At 38.7% G+C, this 23,254-nt stretch overlaps 2 protein-coding genes across 5 annotated transcripts in view; both read left to right on the top strand.

Moving 5' to 3' along the window:
• LOC100891720 (zinc finger protein 271) overlaps positions 1 to 9,711 on the top strand; it is a 47,209-nt gene extending 37,498 nt beyond the window's left edge. For 2 of the 4 annotated variants that reach the window (XM_030991874.1, XM_030991875.1), the window contains one exon: positions 125 to 2,863. In XM_030991874.1, the coding sequence (XP_030847734.1) occupies positions 125 to 1,605 (1,481 nt within the window). In that variant the 3' untranslated portion in view covers positions 1,606 to 2,863. Of the gene's footprint in view, positions 1 to 124; positions 2,864 to 3,018; positions 3,589 to 9,581 lie in introns of those variants that run through there. The other 2 variants (XM_030991876.1, XM_030991877.1) reach the window with 2 other exon arrangements.
• Positions 9,712 to 9,777: 66 nt separating this feature from the next.
• LOC105444835 (zinc finger protein 577-like) lies at positions 9,778 to 18,954 on the top strand. Its single transcript, XM_030991878.1, has 4 exons — positions 9,778 to 9,839; positions 9,933 to 10,211; positions 10,720 to 10,809; positions 15,565 to 18,954. The coding sequence occupies exons 3-4, from the start codon at positions 10,737 to 10,739 to the stop codon at positions 16,725 to 16,727; spliced, it is 1,236 nt and encodes a 411-aa protein (XP_030847738.1). The 5' UTR covers positions 9,778 to 9,839; positions 9,933 to 10,211; positions 10,720 to 10,736; the 3' UTR covers positions 16,728 to 18,954.
• Positions 18,955 to 23,254: the final 4,300 nt, after the last annotated feature.

Raw genomic sequence — 23,254 nt, forward strand, 5'->3', positions numbered from 1 at the left:
TCTCAGAAGTTCAGAACATAATCCAAAAACTTCTGTCTCAACTTGAGGTAACAGGACACTAATGTACTTTCTTACACTGTATCTGAGGTGTTGATGACATGAGCTTTCTCTTTCTCGCCACCAGGTGATATTGTTGAGACGGTAGAACGTGGAATGTCAATCAACAGTGGAGGTACATCTCATCTTTGTTCACATTGCGGTAAGGTGTTTTCCACAAAAGATCAACTCGAAATTCATCTGAGGATACATTTGGGAGAAAAGCTACATCAGTGTCCATGTTGCGGTAAGAGATCATGTCAGGCCAGTCATCCCCTTCTCCACTTGAAATCACATACAGGAGAAAAGCCATATGAATGTTCGCACTGTATGAAAGGATTTTCACGGAAAAGTGCACTCAATCGTCATATACTAACACATATAGGAGAAAAGCCATATGAATGTTCACACTGTAATATAGGGTATTCTCAGAAAATAAGTCTCACCCAACACCTCCTAACACACACAACAGAAAAGCCATACGAATGTTGCTATTGTAAGAGAAGGTTTCCTCAGAAAAGTGCACTCAATATTCATTTACTAACACACACAGGAGAAAAGCCATATGAATGTTCACACTGTAATAAAGGATTTTCTCGGAAAAGTACACTCAATTGTCATATACTAGCACATACAGGAGAAAAGCCATATGAATGTTGCTATTGTAAAAAAGGATTTTCTGAGAAAAGTACTCTTCACCGCCATCTCCGAACACACACAGGAGAAAAGCCGTATGAATGTTGCTATTGTGAGAAAAGATTTTCTCAGAAGAGCGTACTCAATTGTCATTTACTAACACACACAGGCGAAAAGCCATATGAATGTTCACACTGTAGTAAAGGATTTTCTGAGAAAAGAAGTCTCACCCAGCACCTCCGAATACACACAGGAGAAAAGCCATATGAATGTTCACACTGTAATAAAGGGTATTCTCAGAAAATAAGTCTCACCGAACACCTCCTAACACATACAGGAGAAAAGCCATATAAATGTGGCTTTTGTAAGAAAGGATTTTCTCGGAAATATGTACTCAATCAACATATACTAATACATACAGGCGAAAAGCCATATGAATGTTCACACTGTAATAGAAGGTTTTCTCAGAAAAGCCATCTCGCCAAGCACCTCCGAACACATACAGGAGAAAAGCCATATAAATGTGGCTTTTGTAAGAAAGGATTTTCTCGGAAATATGTACTCAATCAACATATACTAATACATACAGGCGAAAAGCCGTATGAATGTTCTTACTGTAAGAAAGGATTCTCTCAGAAAAGCCTCCTCAATCGTCATTTACTAACACACACAGGAGAAAAGCCATATGAATGTTGCTATTGTATGAGAGGATTTTCGCGGAAAAGTGCACTCAATCAACATATACTAATACATACAGGAGAAAAGCCACATGAATGTTCTTACTGTAAGAAAGGATTTTCGCGGAAAAGTGCACTCAATCGTCACGTACTAACACACACAGGAGAAAACCATATGAATGTTCAGTATTGTTCACACTGTAAGAAAACATTTTTGATGAAAAGTGTACTCAATATAGTAACAAATACAGTATAAACACATATAGTAGAAAAGCCATATACTGTAAATGCACCGAATGTGAGAAAAGATTTTATCAGAAAAACAATTTCATTGAGCACGTACAAAGACACAGTTCACACTGTAAGAAAGGGTTTTCTCTGAAAAGCGTTCTTTAAGGCATCGTTTAACAATGTTAAATCTGAGATGCATGGCCCTAAGCGTTATCAGTGTCTGTGATATGATGTGAAATTGATGCCCTAAAATTATTGGGCTTCAAAGTGATCGAGAAGTGCCTCAAAAAAGTAATCATCTTTGAGTGACGGGTTTTACCATACTCATTTTCCCCAATAGACTAGTATATAAAAAAACATTAGGAAAACGTTTTTTGAAACTTGGATTTCCAATCATAAATGTCTTGATGATCAGACAGGCAATCGGCTTGTAAAAGTCATGGTGTCTGCGCGGTGCCACGTTAAGGGGTTTAAAAAACATCAATTTTCAAGAAAAAGAGTACTTTTTCAAAATCCTGCTGTATGCGTTTAGGGATATTTTTCTAGACCCCGACTCCGACTTGCTGCTTGCCTACCGGTAACTTTGTACATGTGTTCCTCAGGTATTACCGGGCTATACATTTATATTTTGTTTTGAATAGTAGAATAGTAGCTGTTCATTGTATATTGTGTACTTTTTGTATACAATACATGTACGTATTTATATAATATAGATCAAATTTGAAATGTACCAGTACTTCTTTTTTTCAAAGAAAGGACTTATGATGGGCTGATGGCTGTGCATTAAACCCATTTGGAAGTGTACAGGTTATTGTTATTGCTTCTCTATTTAAATACATTTTTATATTGTGAATTTTACATAAAAAGTGCAGTTTGATTTATTTTATATGATTGTCAACAACTTAAATGGTAATCCCTATCGCACTTCAAAACGCTCACTCGAGGGGTTACAAGTTTGCAATACTTGTTTAGGAGTAAACTTTTGTCAAAAACCTGTTAAGGGTGTGTATTTTGGCTTGAGAAGAAATCCTTGTTTAGGAGGTACGTGTCCGGAAAACCTGTGGTGACGCATGCTTACAGTATTTCTACATGACTGAGACCCCTGGGATAACATAAAACCCTGTGTATATAGCGTCCGCAGGGAACCCAAGTTGTACTTGGGTACCATGTGCGCCCTATTCTATGAGAGTGTTCTATGTCTGTTTTAAAGGCCGTCTGTATTAGTTTAGCTAGGAGGGATTAAACCAACTAGGGTGGTCACTGACAGGTGGCTATCTCATCAACTCAGCTCTCAATTAACGTTAGAAAAAGAGGATCATGGGGGACCAATGGTCACCGATTAGGCATTGTTTTCTATATAGAGGGAGCAAGAAGCTACAAGTAGTACAGTGGGGCTTTAATTAATATTTATTTATTTATTCATGATTTTTTTCAACAGGGTAATTTTATTCAGTTTCCCTGGAAGATTGCTAGTGGACCTGCTTTTCAAGGAAGCCCTGCATAATACAATAACAGTATATAAACATAAGTATAGACTGTAATGAAATAATAACAAATTGTACATACTTGTGAAATTTTGAATTAAACACATAGCTTTTTAAAATAACACTATTTGAATCAAACAATATTTATTATCAATTATTTAAAGAAATTAAAAGAATACTGAAACTAACAAAACCACGCCTAAAAAACAAGTACTGGTAGTCTCCTCAACAAGACATTTTAATGTTCACCGAGAAAGCATTTATGTTGTAATATTAATTTTGGAAGCTCATAATTATTTGAAGAGAGTTTAGCCCCATGGAACCCCTTGCGTCAAGATCAAAACATGTTTTGGGGGATTTTTTTAAGTGATCCTGTTTAGGTCTATTATTCGTTTTGAAATTTGTTGTAAATTTTCTATTAATTTTGATTTCTTAAAACCTTCAGAAATGCATCTTTGAACTTTGTAACAAAGTATTTCATTGCTCCTTTTCTGTTTTATAAAATATATATCCTTTATTTTTTATACTTTGTACAAATGTTATTGAGTTGGGTTGAGAGACAGACAGATCGAGAGAAAGAGAGAGAGAGAGAGAGAGAGAGGGATGAGTTAGGGAAAGAGAGAGAGAGGGGTGGGTAAGTGAGAAAGAGAAAGGAGTGTGTTATTTAGGGAGAGAGAGACAGGGATTGAGAGAGAGAGAGAGAGAGAAAGAGAGGGGGATTGGTTGAGGAGACAGAGGGAGAGAGAGAGAGAAAGAAGTGGGTTTGGGAGAGAGAGAGGGATCGAGGGAGCGAGAGAGAGAGAGAGAGGGATGGGTTAGGGAGAGAGAGAGAGAGAGGGGGAGGATTAGGGAAAGAAAGAGAGGGGGTGGGTCAGGGAAAGAGGGATGGGTTGTAGGGAGAGAGAGAGAAAGAAATGGGTTAGGGGGAAGGATCTCGAGAGAGGGGTGGGATAGGGCAGGGATATGAGAGTTGAAACACCTCCCTGGTTATAGGGAGACAAAGGGGTCGAGAGAGAGAGAGGGTGGTTTAGGGAAAGAGACATGTAAGGGGGAGAGACGGGTGTGGGTTAGGAAGACAGAGGGGTCAATAGAGGGAGGGTGGGTTAGGGAGAGTAGGAGAGAGAGAGACAGACAGAGGGGGGAGGGGTGGTTTAGAGAAAGAGACAGAGTGAGAGAGAGAGAAGAAGCCCCCCCCCCCCTACTCCGTGATCGGAGGGATACCATATGCGTGTTACCAAAATGTCCGGCAAAGGGGTACTTTTCATGCACCAAAGTTCGGCTCGTAGTACACAAAAGCCCGTTTTACACACCGGACTAATTAGGGGGTGTTTTTAAAAGGAGGAGACACGCAGATGCGTACCTTAAATAATACCGAGTGGGGGGGGGGGGGGGGGGGGGGGGGGGAGAAGTGGTGGGTTAGAGAGAGAGACAGGAAGAGCGGATAGAGGGAGCAATAGAGGGAGCAATATGACATGTAATTTGACACGACGTGCTCCTATTTTCTTTTTGTTAATTTGACTTATGATCCATTTCGATAAGTGTCCCCTTTTCCTCTCCTCATTAAACAATGCTAATTTACAGCAACTAGAGAGATGAAGACTACCAGACCACCGTCTTTAATTGTGAATAATGAAGCAACAAAGTATTATATACAACGTCTTGCGACGTGACAGATCACTTTTCTCTAACTTCTAGCCAATGAGAAAGCCTCGCTTATTTCCAGGAAGTGCCAGTTGACATTAATGCGCCTACTCTTGGAGGGGGTAGAGGAAATCAATTTTACGTCATATTTCACCAGGAAGTGCCTGAAAATGGGCCTAGACTATGTGGTTTTAAAATAGCAAATATAGCAGACATACCCTCGCTTGTCGCTCCATCGTTTTTCATATATTTCATCTCATTTAGTTAAAAACATCCAAATCTAATCTCTTACTAGTAAGAGATTAGATTTCCTATTGTTGTTATATAATATATACCGTCAGCCTAGACGAGCAACAATCTCCTTTTCCTTTTCCATTATACGATTTAGAGACACTATAGGACCCATTATTGGTGACTATCCTCCTCTCATTGGTCGTGGGCTTAATGGTCGCCAGTTTTCGAGGAGCGATAAATACCGAATTAAATTAGTCTATCTCGGATCTGTGGCGTGAACAACCTGAGAGGAGATCGCATTCAAATGTTCCCAAATTAATTTGTCAAATATACTCAGAGAGTGATGAAAATTAATAAGTAGGCCTACCTTAGTTTTGAGATGTATTCCAATCAGGCGCGTACACAGGGGAGGGGGGGGGGGTGGGGGGTTAGGAGGGTTACCCCCCCCCCTTTGGTATTTTATGTGTGTAACCCCCCCCCCTAAACCCCCCTAAACCCCCCTTTTTTTTAAATTATTAAAAAAATAAAAAATAAAAAATCCCATGGCTGACCTAAAAAGGTGACCGAACCCCCCCCCCCCAACGGAGCCAAATGTCAAATTTCAAATTTCAAGACAAAAAAAAAAAAAAAAAAATGTCATCATTACCCCCCCCCCCCCCCCCCCCCCCCCCCCCCCCCCCCCGCCGCTTATTCAGCGGCTGGTTGAGTCGTTGCGAAACTACCGTATTAGTTTTCTCTCTATCTCTCTTTCTCGCTATACGTAACACATTCACTAACCCATGTATCATACACTAAACACACACCTTAGTCTGTACAGCGTCTGTAAGTTAAAGGGATAGTTGAGTTCTGTTGCAGAGGGCGCTACACACAAAAAAAAATTGTGAGAAAATGAAAAACTGAGTGTCAAATTTCAAAAAACAAGTTGAAGGTGCCGATTTGTGCTAGTGAACTTGTCACAAATAATTGTAACAATGTCATTTTTAGAAGAATGCGTAAGATCATTAATGTAAATGAAAAACAGTAGAGGACCTAGGATAGAACCTCGTGGTACGCTGACAAGACAAAGGAACTACCTACAAAAAGTCACTGAGACTTCCATGGATTTATAAATCACTTTTACGTTCAATTTACAGAAAAAATTACTCATTCTATGAATGTAAAATGAAAGGTACTGGACAGGCAAAAGCTAGATACACCAGTTATAAAAATATTTTAACTAAAACAATACGATTAGCAAAAAAAACATTACTTTACGAACCAGTTAACTTTATATAAGAACGATATTCAAAACACATGGAAGATTTTAAAACAAGCAATGAATTTATCCATTAAACAAATCAGATATAACTAAAATTAGGTATAATGATGATATTGTCGAAGATCCTGAAAACATAGCCAATACTTTCACAACTTTTTTTCCTCTATAGGGACAAACTTGGCTGAAGGTATTCCTCCTTCAGCCAAACATTTCTCTGATTACCTAGGCACACCCAACCCCAATACTTTTTTTTCTCACTCCTATAGTTCAAGAAGATATCATTGATATTGTATCTAATTTGAATAACAAAAAGAGTCCCGGCTATGTTGATATTAATAATTTTATTCTAAAAGGTGTAATATCTTCAATTGTAAATCCTTTAGTACACATTCTTAATCTATCGTTAATTAATGGACAAGTCCCAGATAATATGAAAATCGCAAAAGTCATACCCCTATACAAAAAAGGTGATAAGTTGAATGTCGGTAATTATCGACCGATCTCTTTATTATCCTCCTTGTCGAAAATTCTAGAAAAAGTTATTTATTGTAGAACTGTTTACTTTTTAAAAACTCATAGTATTTTTGCAAACTTTCAGTTTGGATTTAGAGAAAAACGTAATACAGAACATGCCTTATAGAATTTTATTGACAAAGTAGAGCATGCTTTAGACAATTGCTCTCATCTGGGGCGGGTTCCTAGAAACCGTCATAAGTCTAACTTCTTGACTATACCATTGAAACCCGTGTTAATTCTATAACACACGTTTCAATGGGATAGTCAAGAAGTTAGACTTATGACGGTTTCTAGGAACCCGCCCCTGGTTGGTATCTTCCTGGACTTCTCCAAGGCCTTCGACACACTCAATCATGACATCTTATTATTCAAACTTCTTCATTAGGAGTGCGTAGGAAGGCCTTGGAGTTGTTCAGGAGTTACTTATCCAATAGACGACAACATGTATTCTTGAATGATCATACATGTACTTCCAATATGCAAAACGTAAATTGTTGAGTATCGCAGGGAAGTTTGTTGGGCCCTTTTTTGTCTATTATTTATATAAATGACTGTTGTAAATCATCCGATGTCCTTTCATTTATACTTTTTGCAGACGATTCTAGTTTATTTTATTCCCATAGAAATCATAATACTCTTGTCAATGTTGTGAATTCTGAACTTGAAAAAGTCACCCAATGGATAAAAGCAAACAAACTATCCCTTAACCTCCCAAAAAACAAATATATGTTATTTAGTAATTCTATGGACACACTGCCCAAGAATATCATTTTTGACGATACCTTCTTGGAAGTTGTTTCATTCATTACATTTTTAGGCATAACTGTTGATAACAAACTTTCGGGGGGAATACTATATAGATAATACATGTAAGATCATTTCACAGAATATTGGCATAATAAACAAACTTAAATTTCATTTTCCGACATCATCCCTACTCATGCTTTATTCATCTTTAATTTTACCATATCTGAATTATGGGATACTTGCTTGGGGCAACACACAGCAAACTCTACTAAATAGACTGTTATTATAAAAGAAGTCTCTCCGTATTATTTACCATTCTGCTCCACTCTCACACACAGACCCGTTATTTGTTAATGGCAGACTATTCAAAACAAATGACCTGTATCTACTTCACTTAGGACAATTTATTTATAAGTATTCAAAAAATACCCTTCCACATATATTTGATGCCTTGTTCCCCCTATATCGGTCATTTCATGATTACCCAACTAGATGGTCAATCGAGTCTCACCTACCTTTCTTTAAAACTTTATTAGCGAAGAAGTCTTTTATGTATGATGGTCCTAGATTTTGGAATTCTCTAAGTGAAGGTATTAAAAATAGTCCATCCCTAAATTCTTTCAAGAAAAATCTAAAAACATTTTTGCTCAAATCTTATAGTAATATACAAGAATAATCTGATAACGGTTGGTAATCATCTTAATTTTTCATTTAGGTCTTCATCATCTGCTCGATTAATTTAATATTTATTTGGTCTTATGATCTTACCTTCCCAAAATTAACATTATAACTACCTTTTTTTCTGGTCATGATTTGCCCTGCTTCTTTCTTTCTTCTTCCCCCTTTCCCTTTTCCTTGTTATTTGTTTTATTTCTCCTTGTTCTTTTCGTGGTTGTCTGTTGTGTTGTAATATTGTCTTGTGTTTTGTAAGTCTTCGTAGGCAAAATTTGAAACAATTAAAGTTTTTCCTGGGGATCCACAAACTACAAGCACTGCTTTTTAGTGGACCCCCCCCCCCCCATTTCCTCAGAAATTTAGAATTTCTTGTAATAATTTTATTATGTGCAAAGTTTATTTGTATAGTTTCCTGACAAAATGAATTATTTATGAAAAAAAAAGAAGTAATATCTTTGTTTACCTTTCTGTTGGAAATGAAATAAATATGAATATGAATATGAACATGAATAGAAGAAAAATTGGAGGAATTATTATTATAAACTATATATTGAGATCTATTAGAAAAATTACTTTCAACCAAGATGACAAATTTAAGTGGTGTTCTAGTTTCCGAGTGGTAAATCAACACACAAATTACTGAGCTGGGAGACATTGCCAGGCAGAGCGCCAGGTGGAGGGTCATAAATCAAAACTTTTTGACTGGTTTTTTTGTGTACCTGTGTATGTCCCTGGTAAAACACTACCACTACTACTACTACTACTACTAACTAATACTACTAATTGTACTACTACTACTACTTTTACTACTACTACTACTACTACTACTACTACTATTACTAATTGTACTACTACTACTTTTACTACTACTACTAATACTACTACTACTACTATTACTAATTGTATTACTACTACTTTTACTACTACTGCTACTACTACTACTTCTACTACTACTACTACTACTACTACTACTACTAATTGTACTACTTCTACTACTTCTTCCACTATGTTCTACTACTATACATTTTCAATATATTGGTAGTGCTCAGAGTACGATAGATTTCTTACAAGAAAGCATTGCTTAATTATCTCCATATGTTGTTCCCTTTGCAAGAATATGCTGTACTACTACTAATTGTACTACTAATTGTACTACTACTACTTTTACTATTACTTCTACTACTGCTACTACTACTACTATTACTAATTGTACTACTACTACTTCTACTACTATTAATAATTGTACTACTACTTCTACTACTTCTTCCACTACTTCTACTACTTCTCCCACTCCGTTCTACTACTAGGCCTATACATTTTCAATATATTGGTAGTGCTCAGAGTATGATTGATTTCTCACTGGAAAGGTTTGCTTAATTATCTCCATATGTTGTTCCCTTTGCAAGAATATGCTGTAAAACACCTTTGTTTTCTCGCTATTTTTAGGGAATATAGGCTTAAAGCAAGAAGCAGATGTGAGGACTTTGAATTCAGTGCAGCCTGCAGATCTGATGGCAGCAGAGACTGTTCAGTCATTCCCAGAAGTCAAGCAAGAAGTGTAGAGAGGGACACTTAATCATCACCAAACCACATATAGAAGTGTAGCAGAAAGTGTCCATTTAGTCCCAGAAGAAATGATCAAGCAAGTAGCAGAGAGAGGGGCATCAAATCCTCTCAGAACAACGGATAGGAGTGCAGCAGAAGGTGTCCAGTCAGTCCCAGAAGATAATGTCAAGCAAGTAGCAGAGAGAGGGTCATCAAATCCTCTCAGAACAACGACTAGGAGTGCACGAGAAGGTGTTCAGTCAGTCCCAGAAGATAATGTCAAGCAAGAAGTTCAGAGCAGGACCTTGAGTTCACTGCATTCTACAGATATGTGCATAGAAACAACCCTAGGACATACTAACAAGTAAGAAATGGAAAGTAAGACCTCCAGAGATGAAACTACCCCATCAGTCCCAGAACACAGTATGCAAAAAGCAGAGAGTTGGACCTTACATACTTCGCCAACGCCGAATAGGAGCTCAACAGAAACGGCTCAAGGGAGGCAAGAAAAGTGGTCTTAATAAACAAATGGTAAAGTAAATACACTACAGACGTTCAGAATTAGGACATGACTGGCAAGACCCCTTGGGCTCTCTTGAAGCAATCTGTTAAGTGATGCTAAAAATGATGAGAATTTAACTGATGATATGTATCAAGACACAGTCAATGTGAATAATTCATATTCACTTGTCCTGGTTTTCTAACAAAATCTTCTAGCAGTCTCTAGTCCCTTGACATTTAAGAGGTTTCAACTATCTACTTTATCAGCTATTAAACACAAAGTGATTGTGCATTGCAGATCATCAGAATGAAGAATACTAAAGATAGTTAATAAATCGCCTCAACAGCAATTTAAAACTTACTAATTCTTTTCCATTGAGGGTGTGACTGCCGTATTTGTAAGTGTAGAAATGGACCAATGAATGCGTTTTGTTTGCTGTGATCTCCCTGTACACGTACAGATGGAACTTGAAGGACTGCACTAACATTTAATGAAGAAAGACTGATTTTAAATAATTCGACACATGATTTATTTCAGGTAAAATCAGTCATGAAATGGATAGTACAACCCATAATCCTGTGTCAAGTACTGGTGGAGACGAGGAATCTGAACATCCTACATCAGAAGGTAGGTTTAATCTCTAATACAATGAGGTTTTTTAAGGCCTGGTCAGACTACATTGATAATTATAACGAATAAACGATAAAGTATATGTGCATATTGCAAGATGTATTTAGTGGTAAGACCTCACCAATTTTCACCAGAAAAATGTTAGTTGTGTCAGTCAAACACTGTTGTCACTGCGTCACTTCAAAGAAGTGCAATTATTGGGTTACAGATGTTATCGTTTCTGCTTGCTTCAAAAAAAAAAATCATTGGTCGAGCAAACCCAATAGCAAGATGAAATAGTCGAGGCAGGCTCATTAGCATATATCGTCAATGTCTGACTTACATCTGCAACAAATTTCAAATACATTTTCCATTTTCATAACAGAACGATTTGAGAGCAATTTATCGCAGTAGTCATCATTATGTTTATCAATGAGTTCTGATCAGGACCTATCACCATAATCTGCTTCCTTTGATATAATTCTGATTTGATTCTGATTTGATTTTATTTCTGCATTTTTTCCATATAAAATATAACTGAATAACAAAGAACATATAAATGTAAGGTATAATACAACATAAACAAACAATAATTTCTTCATGTCAAAAATGTTTTTTTACATAATATATGTACATATGATAACGAAACTTAATATTTCCATAACATATAATCATAAATTTAAAGTATTATCCGAACGTTTCTATTGGAAAAGTGCATTAGACCGCAATCATAAGCAAAGCTTGACAAGGATGGTGGCCTCAAAAAACAAAAACAAACAAACAAACAAACAAAACAAAACAAAATCTTAAGGTAAACCTTAAAATGAAAGTGTTCAAATGATCTTTGTGTATGAGTTTGTGAGTGTGTTGTGCAAGTGTATATATATATATATATATTGTGTGTGTGTGTGTATGTGTGTGTGTGTGTGTGCATGTGCACGCGAGCGTGCTTGTTTGTATGTGTTTGTAACGAATAGTGGAAGTGCACGTAGCTCTGTGTGGTATAGTGGATTGGAAACAAATATAGCCTTTACAATAAAGGAAACTAAGAATACGAAATAGATAACAAAATTTTCAAAACTGGGTTGCAATGTGACCAAAATTTGTCAATTGCCTACTGCATGTTGAAATCAGTTATGTAGATACTTCGATATAAGAGTTTTTTTTTAGAGATGCTTTAAAAGAATAGAGAGATGAACAATGCCTTATTAAATTTGGTAAGGAGTTCCAAACATCTGGTCCATGATGTCTTACTGATTTTTGTGCTAAAAGTAATTAGGATTTTCTAAGTGATAATTTGTTAAACAACGGGTGGGGTATGTGTGAATGTTTGAGTTTAAACTGTAAATATTGTGGAATAGGGATGGTAGTTGATTATGAGAATATTTATACATAAAAATGCATGTCTGAAAAATGTGAATATCTTGTATTTGTAATGTTTTTAAACGCTGAAATAAAGGTTTCGTGTGTGATATATAATGTGAGTTAGTGATCATGCGAATCGCTCTCTTTTGAAGCAAAAATAAGGAATTAATTCTTGTTAAACTACAATTACCCGATACAAATATAATTCAGTTCATGCAGATGTTAACTCATTCATTGTCAGACTTCAGGCATCTTTATAGCTTAAGCTATGGTCACAAATCAGAGCGGCAACTGACCGATTAGTAGCCTGCTTGGTCGTCGCTGGAATTTAGACATCGCCCAACAATCTTTGGAGAACTCGAGCAGGCTGTAGAATCCCAGCGACGCCTGGGCGGTGCCCTGTCGATCGCTGGTCAATTTTAGGCCAAGACTGAGCGAAATCAGGGAGCTTCTACGTACGGCGTCCCGTCACTGACCGACTGATGACCCACCGATTCCCGAGCGGTCTCCCACCGGCCGCCGGCTGATTTTAAAGATATTGGCCGGTGATCGGTGGGGCATCAAAATATGCTCGGTGCCGGGCCGTTCGCCGGCCGGGTACCGACCTAATCGAGCAATTTAGGTCAAAAATCGAAGCCGCTAGATCAAAGGCTGCCGAGTGCTGACCAATTTTGGACTCGCCTCCCAGTGACAGACTGATCTCCCAGCGGTGACCGGGAGGTGACTGCTCGACGGCCTTAATTGACTTAAATCGCTCTATGGCGAGCGCTCATTAGGTCGGCACCCGGACACCAGGCGTAGTTTGGGCGGCGAGTGAAAGTTAGCAGCCGCCGCCGGAATTTTAACTCCGCGCTTAAACTTCAGCAGCGACCGAGCGATGCCCTAAAAACAAGGGGTGCCCGGGCGGTCGCTGCACGGTCGCCGGTCGATGCCCGGGCAAAATTGGGTCAAAACTCGCCCCCCCCCCCCCCCGGCCGCCGAGCAGTCTACTTTTTGGTGTTTGACCATAGCTTAAGCTTGTAGCATGTCCTTAAAGTGACTCTCACACTCTGCCGTGTAAACTTACCGTGTGCCACCGTGCGCGAAAATGTCTGCGGACGGTGGAGAACGGCGAGGGCACACGGTGGTTCGTTATCAAAGCGGGCAACACGTTAATAGGGCGTTGGCGCTTATTTACACCCGGTGGGACCCGACGAAAGTTTTGGGCATGTTCAAAACTTTGGCCGGCTGGCACCGGCCGCAAGTAAGCGGCAAGAGGACGGTGTTGAACGGTATGAGGACGGTATGAATACGTTATGAAAACGGTCACACTGTATGAACACGTTCACAACACGCTCATAACCCGTTAAAGAACGGTGATGAACGGGCAAAAAAAAATCCACCGTCTGCAACGGGTTGTAAGCGGGTTGTGAACGTTGCCGTTCAAATCGGGGTATTATGGCAGTCGTGACGTGTCCGGGGACTCGCTCACATATCGCTCCGAGCGGTGAGGGGACGCTACGTGACTGGTAGGTGGCTGCTACAAACCCGGTGCACACGTTCGAGACCCGGTATGTAAACGGCCAAAATTTTCAACAAAAGTCAATCTGGGCGGTGAAGACGGTAGAAGCACGTTCAACACCTGGTATGCGGCCGGTGAGAACGCTCAGAAGATGGCAACGAAACGATTAATTTTATGATTTTTTTTTGCGGCCGGGGACAAGTTCGCTCAAAACCCAACGTTCTGGACTCTGTTGTTTTTTAATAGCCCGGCAGGTGGACGGTAGGCCTACACGGCAGAGTGTGAGAGCTCCATTAGCCCACTCTTGCAAACAAGTAATATGAAAAAAAGTGCATCTTGCCAATTACCATTTGTCTTTTGTCTATTTTGCATCCACTTATCGTAATGGATTTAGGGGTGACCACTACAAATTAAAAAAAAAAAAAACTCTGAAATATTGTGTATTATTATAAAATCTTTTGAATAAACAAGGTGTGCTTAGTTGTATGCCGGTGGGGTACTTTGGATTGAGCAGTGTTACGCTGTTGCAGCGTCCGCCCCGTCCGCCCCGTCATATTCTTGTGAACGCTCTATAGGCCACATTTCTTAAGGGATTTTTTTTGAAAATTTCAATGAAGGTGTATCTTGGTATAATCTACAAGCCTATAACTTTTGGTGATGCTGCCTCCAGTGTTCCGTCTTTGATAGGGTCAAAGGTCATATTTTGATAGATGTCTTGTGTGCGCTCTCTTGCGTGCGGTCTAACTGCATCATTTCTTGACAAGATTTCTTTCAAATTGAGTATGAAAATGTATGTTGGTAAACACTTTGTCTCTATACTATTTTTGGTGATGCTGCCACTAGTGTTCCGTGTTTTATAGGGTCAAAGGTTATATTTTGGTGGGTGTCTAGTGTGCGCTCTGTAGGTCATATTTCATGACGGATTTCTTTCAAATTTTGTATGGAGGTGTTTCTTACTACAGTCTACACACCTATTACTTTGGGGCGGTGCTGCCCTCATTGTTCCGTCTCTTATATATGGTCAATGATCATATCTTTTATGCGCTCTGTCACTTGTCTTGACAGATTCCTTTCAAATTTTCTGCAAAGATGCATTATACTCTAATCTACACATCAACACTTTTGGGCAATGCTGCCCTCATTATTCCATGTTTTATATGTTCAAAGGTCATATGTCTTTCATGCGCCCTAACTGCCACATTTCCTGACGGATTTCTCTTGAATGTGGTATGGAGGTGTGTCTGAGTACAATCTACAAATCTTTAGTGTTTGTTGATGCTGCCACCTGTGTTTCGTCTGTTATAGGGTCAAGGGTAATATTGTGGTAGATGTCTTTTGTACACACATATTATTTCGGTGATGCTGCTCCTAGTCTTGACCATAGGGGGTCTTTGCCCCTAGGCTTCGAACTTAAGGATGGCACAAATTCGCTGTCACTGCAGGGGGATACATTCGCATTGAGCACCAATACAGATTGCGATATTTCTAGTTTATGTGGTATACTGGTAGTGGCAACCAGCTCAAAAAACCAAGCATGATATTTGACTTTGGCCCTCCACTACTTAAAAAGGTGAGTAGGGGGCAATAACATGTGATCTGTTTCTAGCATAATTATACATGTAGATGGAACCATATGGTAGTACAAGAATTTTTTGGGAACTTTTTTTGCAGGGTAGGCATGGTTGGAAACAAAGATGCATTGTCATGTGGTGTCATTTGACCAATTCGATGGCCTACATGCTTGAACCCATAAATTGAATCCATTTTGGCATATTCATCTTTCTCTCGGAAGTTCAGAACATAATCCAAAAACTTCTGTCTCAATTTGAAGTGACAGGACACTCATGTAATTTCTTACACTGTATCTGAGGTTTCGATGCCATGAGCTTTCTCTTTCTCGCCACCAGGTGATATTGTTAACAACGGACAAGAGACGGTATATCGTGGAACGTCAATCAACAGTGGAGGTAAATCTCATCTTTGCTCACATTGCGGCAAGGTGTTTCACACAACAGATCGATCCAACATTCACCTAAGGATACATTTTGGAGAACAGCTACATCAGTGTCCATGTTGCAGTAAGAGATCATGTCAGGCCCGTCATCCCCTTCTCCACTTGAGATCACATGCAGGAGAAAAGCCATATGAATGTTGCTATCGTAAAAAAGGATTCTCTCAGAAAAGTGTACTCAATCAACATATACTAATACATACGGGAGAAAAGCCAAATAAATGTTGCTATTGTAAGAAAGGATTTTCCCAGAAAAGCCTCCTTAATTGTCATCTACTAGCACATACAAGAGAAAAGTCATATGAATGTTGCTATTGTAAAAAAGCATTTTCTCTGAAAAATAATCTTAAACGTCATCTCCGAACACATACAGGAGAAAAGCCATATGAATGTTCACAATGTAAGAAAGGGTTTTCTTTGAAAAGCAATCTCACCCAACACCTAACACATACAGGAAAAATGCCATATGAATGTTGCAATTGTAAGAAAGGATTTTCACGGAAAAAGCAGAAGGCGACGGCTTTGACGGAAATTGCCGAAATGAGGCAGCAGATATCGGCAATTAATGCAAGGATTGAGGAGCTATTACAAAGGTTCTCAAACATAAAGGCTACCGAAGAAAGGTCGAAGCAGAAGAAACCTAAAAGGCGTATCAACACGCAAATGCCCAGTAATGTGATGTCAAGTTCGGATGAAATACAACTAAAGTCACAAGAAGAATCCTCGAATACAGAAGGGATCCAGACTTCTTCACTGTCAAGCAAGGCAGTGAAAGTAAGTAAAGAGCAACGGATAAAGGGGCTACATCGGAAGGATGAGTCATTGCATGCAGCTATACCAAGGAATAGAGGCATCTCTATAATTACGCCTGACAAATATGATGGGTCTACCTCATGGATTGACTACTGCGAACACTTTAAATCCTGCCGTGCAGTGAATGGCTGGAATGATGAAGAAGCAGGAAAGATTCTAGCATCATGTTTGAGAGGGGAAAGGGCATTTCATGGATGCTCTAACGAAACCCAAGCTCAGAGAGGCCATATTCAATTCTCAGGGTAAGACACTAGACGAGGTGATTCATGTAGCTGTAGTAGCTGAGGCATTTCACAAGTCTGAAGATCAGAGGATGGGCACTGGAAGGACCCCAAAGTACAGTAGGGGTATGACAAAGGAAGAGGAAATGAATCAACAGCCAGCCGACCCAACCTCTGAAGTGAGGAACACCCTGATCAGCCTGAAAGAGGAAATTGTAGGATTGGTGGCGGCATTAAAGGGCGCTTTTCAGGCGTCTCAACAAACCGCTCACTCTGATAGAAAGCAACAACGGGAGAAATCAGCTGTATCTGATGGTTGTTGCTTCTACTTTGGAAAGAAGGGGAACATCAAGAAAAAGTGCAGGAAAAGGCTCAAGGGTGAGGCTCAAAGGCAAACTGAACAACAGCAACAACAGGTCTCAACAAACGAGGAAAGGCTACCCCAGGGGGACGTGCATGGTGCGGCCAATGCAGCAAAACCTGACAGCCTCTCAACAACAAATACCACAGAACCAATAGGCACCTCTAAACGAGGAAAGGCTACCCTAGGGGGACGTGCATGGTGCGGCCAATGCAGCAAAATCTGACAGCCTCTCAACAACAAATACCACAGAACCAATAGGCACCTCTAAGCACAATAGAGAGATGCACCAAGGGAAATTACAGGGCATGTATATACCAGTTATCATCGCCGGGCAACAGTTACATTTTCTTGTAGACACTGGGGCTACAGATACATCTCCAAAGCAGGATATGTGAAACTGATAGAGCAGCCTTCTATTGAACCTTCTACAGAGAGAATAATGCTTGCAAACGGCTCAAATATGAAGGTGGACGGCAAGATCCACACTGAAGTGACAATAGGCCAGGGAAAGGCAAGGGTCACTTTGATTATCGCTGATGTATGCGGCGATGGAGTCTTGGGCATGGACAATCTTCTGTTGTTAGGAGCGAAGCTTGACTTGGAGACGGCTACTCTAGAGACCGAATGGGGATCAGTTCAGTGTCGCCATGAAGGCAAGACCACAACCTGCTTCCGCATTGTAACTACGGAGATGCAGACTGTACCTGCAGGACGAGAGAGCCTTATTACAGGAAAGACGTCGCCACTGAGACGGAGGAAGAAACAGATGGTGATCAACTGTTCCAAGCCGCTAGAAGCCTGCGTCAAGCTGGAGGCGGATGTAAGGTGACGCAGAAAACAAGACACATCATTCCGCCAGGGATGAAGATCACCTACCAATACGAGTCACTGCACCTGCCGGATGGAACAGTATACACTCGTATTACCAGAGAAGAGAAGAGAAAGAACAATGAGCCAAGTGATGCCTAGAAGGACAGGAAACGAACTAACTGTAAAAACAAAGATGAACTGTTAATAAGACAACATCTTTCAGGAGGAAAACAATAGGCATCCTCATTGTTTAAATCCATACATGTATCTACTTTTTTAAAATCATTTTTATGTCGTAGTGTAAGCTATTCATTTGTTTGTAAAACACCACACCATTATCTTTTGGAAAATTCAAGGATGTGTCATAATGCACAAACATTCATGAACATAATTGGCATAGAAAGCACTCGCTGTAATGGTAATATTCAGAATTAATGTCCATAGAATGAACATGTTTTTATATGAGAGCTTCATAGAAAGAGATTATGGAAGATATAGAGAGCTTGATTGTTATATGCATATCAGCAGTAATCTTAAAGAGGACGTACGTAACTCTCAGTATGTTTAATACAGCGATGCATAATTCAATACGTTTTAGTAATTGTAAATATTTTTGGAATTCCCTAGTATTAATGTGAGGATGACAATGTGAGGACACATTCCTTGAAGAGGGGGGCTGTGTAACGAACCAGTTCGCCACAATTTAGGTTATCTTGCAGAAAACGTAGAGGGCGCAGTAAGCTTTTGGGGCGTAAGGGCTCAGAGCGCGATTACGGACGCACCATGCGTAAAGCAGCTCTCAGAGCGTTTCAGAGGCTATAAATACCAGTATTTCACGATAATTTCGTCACTTCGACGCTGGCTCTCGTCTTGGTCAGATAGCGAACTCTCCGCTTTGCTCCAACAGAGCTAAAATAAGGGAAAGGATTGGAAGCGAGAAATAGAGTTCCTACAAAAGGCAATCCCTACCTTTACTACTTGTTGAGATTAATCCAGGTAATTGGTGTCAGTGTGAACTATGATAACGTGTTGGAGAAGTTGACTTATGTTTGTATTAATAAAGTATACAGTTAAACAATCCATCGTTTCATAACGTGTAATTATTGAGTCTCCATAGGCTGATGTAATATAACCCTCTCATAGAGAATACACGTCCAGCTATCCAAAACACCTCTCATCCCCACACTCATATACTTTGGGAAAACGGAGCCACGTCCGGGCCTCTAAACTACAAGCCAAATAGAAACCGCTCGCATTATTCAGGATGGCAAATTCGGCGTCAGATGACGGTGATAGAGGCAAGGGACAGGCCAGCCCTCCAGCATCCAGGACCCGTTCTAAGATGGAGGGCCGTAACACTATTGTAAGAAATGATTTTCACGGAAAAGTGTACTCAATCGTCATCTACTAACACATACAGGATAAAAGCCATATGAATATTGCTATTGTAAGAAAGGATTCTCTTAGAAAAAAGCACTCAATATTCATTTACTAACACACACAGGAGAGAAGCCATACCAATGTTCACACTGTAAGAAAGGATTTTCTCAGAAAAGTACTTTTCACCGTCATCTCCGAAAACACACAGGAGAAAAGCCATATGAATGTTGCCATTGTAAGAAAAGATTTTCTCAGAAGAGCGTACTCAATTGTCATCTACTAACACATACGGGAGAAAAGCCGTATCAATGTTCATACTGTAACAAAGGGTTTTCTCAGAAAAGTAAACTCAATCGTCACGTACTAACACACAGAAAAGCCATCTCAGAAAAGCCATCTCAGAAGAGCCATCTCACCCTACACCTCCTAACACACACAGGAGAATAGCCATAATAAATGTTGCTATTGTAAGAAAGGATTTTCTCGGAAAAATGCACTCAATCGTCATATACTAACACACACACAGGAGAAAAGCCTGATGAATGTTGATATCGTAATAAAGGATTTTCTCAAAAAAGTAAACTCAATCGTCACATACTAACACACAGATGAGAAAAGCCATATGAATGTTGCTATTGTAAGAAAGAATTTTATCAGAAAAGTTAATTCTTATCTCACTATGACTATACATAGAGGAGAAAAACCATATGAATATTCACACCGTAGGAAAACATTTTCTATGAAAAGTGTACTCAATTGTCATATATAGTAACACATACAGTAGAAAAGCCATATAAATGCACCCAATGTGAGAAAAGATTTTTATCAGAAAAGCAATCCCATTGAGCACGTACAAAGACACAGTTCACACTGTAAGAAAGGGTTTCTCTGAAAAGGTTATACAAAGGTACATAGTTTGGGGAAATTTTGAAAGTTGGGTGGATAGTGATTCTTTACAATTTTGATGTATTTGGATTCCCCTGTGGATGTATTATAAGCACTAGAAAATTTGGCCCCTAAAACACTTTTCCATGAAAATCTCAGAATATGTAGTTGTGATATATAATTTCCAAACAGGAATAGCTAATCGGTCGATTTTAGTCAAGAAACATTGTTTTACAGCTTAATTAATATCTTGACCTTGAGAGGGAGCTATAAAACATAAAGAGTTTACTATTTACAATTTCATAACTTTAGACTCGATTTCAACCGCGACAACGATGACTGGATATTGTAGGGTCGCATATACTTCCAATATGTTCATTTGAACCAAATTCATGACCCCATACGAAAACTTTGAATTACCTTTAAAAGCATCGTTTAACAATGTTAAATCTGAGATGCATGGCCCTAAGCGTTAACAGTGTCTGTGATATGTGAAATTGATGCCCTAAAATTATTGGGCTTCAAAGTGATCGAGAAGTGCCTCAAAAAAATAATCATCTTTGAGTGACGGGTATTACGTACCATACTCATTTTCCCTAATAAACTAGTATTATAAAAAAACGTTAGGAAAACGTTTTATGAAACGGGGTTTAATTAAGGGGTTTAAAAAACGTCCATTTTCAAGAAAAAGTGTACTTTTTCAAAATCCTGCTGTATGCGTTTAGGTATATTTTTCTAGACCCCGACTCCAACTTGCTACTTGCCTACCGGTAACTTTGTACATGTGTTCCTCAGTTATTACCGGGCTATACATTTATATTTTGTTTTGAATAGTAGAATAGTAGCTTTTCATTGTGTATTGTGTACTTTTTGTATACACTACATGTACGTATTCATATATTATAGACCAAATTTGAAATGTACTTCTTTTTTTCAAAGAAAGGACTTATGATGGGCTGATGGCTGTGTATTAAACCCATTTGGAAGTGTACAGGTTGATGTTATTGCTTCTCTATTGAAATACATTTTTATGCCTCCATTACGAAGTAGCCGGAGGCATTATGTTTTCGGGTTGTCCTTCCGTCCGTAAGTACGTACGTCCGTACGTCCCGTTCTCGTGATCGCGTTATCTGAAGAACCGATTGATGGATTCCTACCAAACTTAGGTCGTGTATGTTACTTGCAGAGCCAATGAACTGATTAGATTTGGGGGTCATGAGGTCAAGGTCAAAGGTTATGCGGCTCATTATGTATGCAAAAATAGCTTGTGATCGCATTATCATTAGAACCGATTGATGGATTCCTGCCAAACTTAGATCATGTATGTATCTTGCAGAGCCAATGAACTGATTAGATTTGGGGGTCATGAGGTCAAGGTCAAAGGTCATGGGCTCATTGTGTATGCAAAAATAGCTTGTGAACGCATTCTCATTAGAACTGACAGATGGATTACTATTTAACTCAGGACATCTTGCAGGGCGAATGAACTGAGTAGATTTTAGGGTCATGAGGTCAAAGATCAATGGGTCATATATGTATATGAAAAATTGCTTGTAATCATAACATTCTGAGAACCTGTTAATGGATTACAATTTAACTTGAATTTAAAAAATTACTTCTGTTTTGGTTTGTAAAATTGCTTTATGACGGAGGCATCATTTTCGACTGCGTGCAGTCGAAGTTCCATCTCGTTATATTTTGATTTTTACATAAAAAGTGCAGTTTGATTTATTTACCATGATTGTCAACAACTTAAATGGTAATACCTATCGCACTTCAAAACGCTCACGTGAGTGGTTACAAGTTTGCAATACTTGTTTGGGAGTAAACTTTTGTAAAAAAGCTATTAAGAGTGTGTATTTTGGCTTGAGAAGAAATCCTTGTTTAGGAGGTACGTGTCCGGAAAACCTGTGGTCATGATGCTTACAGTATTTCTACATGCCTGAGACCCCTGGGATAACATAAAACCCTGTGTATATAGGGCTCGCACTAAACCCAAGTAGCAAGTAGCTACAAGTAGTACAGTGGGGCTTAAAGTAATATTTATTTATTTATTCATGATTTTTTTTCAACAAGGTAATTTTATTCAGTTCCCCTGGAGGACTGGTAGTGGACCTGCTTTTCAAGGTAGCCCTGCATAATACAATAACAGTATACAAACATAAGTATAGTAATGAAATAATAACAAATTGTACATATACATGTGAAATATTGAATTAAACACATATCTTTTTCAAATAACACCATTTGAATCATACAATGTTTGTTATCAATTATTTAAAGAAATAAAAAATACTGAAACTAACAAAACCACGCCTAAAAAAAAAGTATTGGTAGTCTCCTCAACAAGACATTTTACTGTTCACTGAGAAAGCATTTATGTTGTAATATTAATTTTGGAAGCTCATAATTATTTGAAGAGAGTTTAGCCACATGGAACCCCTTGCGCCAAGATCGAAACATGTTATGGTGATTGTTTTACTGTAAAGTAATCCTGTTTAGGTCTATTATTCGTATTGAAATTTTGCTCCGTTGGGGGGGGGGGGGGGGTAAGGTCACCTTTTTAGGTCAGCCATTGTCATTTTTTTTCTTCATTTTTATTTTTGTTTTTTTTTAAATAAAATAAAAAAATAATAAAAAAGAAAATAATTCCGCTTTTCAAGTTATAACTTGTAAAGCAGAATTATTTACTTCTTTAAAAAAAAAAAAAAACCTTAACAAGGGCACAAACAGAAAATGTAAGTAGTCATTATCCAGTAAACTGCAATACATCTAAGAAAACATACAACATTTATTTTCCCCTCTTCTTTTCAGATCAATTCGTGTCAGGGTAAAAATGTATACTGAACATGATTTTTCACCCAGGTTCTCTATATACTGCAACAACTTGCTGAATAGTAGACAGTATTGAAATGTATATAAATTTAGAACATCCCACTGAAAAAAATCATACCAGTACATATCTATGGATTATAAATGAGAAATTTGTCTGCATAATGTTTGCTAGACTGATACAAAATTTAATCAGCTGGACAGCCCTGACACTCTGCAAGATAGAAATTAACTTTACACTCCAACAGCAGTCTTTCCTCTTCATGCCCTTTGTCCCTTTA

Source organism: Strongylocentrotus purpuratus, unplaced genomic scaffold (genome assembly GCF_000002235.5).
Source record: "Strongylocentrotus purpuratus isolate Spur 01 unplaced genomic scaffold, Spur_5.0 spur5_scaffold_2, whole genome shotgun sequence".
Taxonomy (NCBI): Eukaryota; Metazoa; Echinodermata; class Echinoidea; order Camarodonta; family Strongylocentrotidae; genus Strongylocentrotus; species Strongylocentrotus purpuratus.

Coding starts and splice junctions, on each gene's coding strand:
- LOC105444835 (XM_030991878.1), top strand. CDS start 10,737: ATGGATAGTACAACCCATAATCCTGTGTCAAGTACTGGTGGAGACGAG. Junction 10,810..15,564: donor TGAACATCCTACATCAGAAG/GTAGGTTTAATC, acceptor TCTCGCCACCAG/GTGATATTGTTAACAACGGA.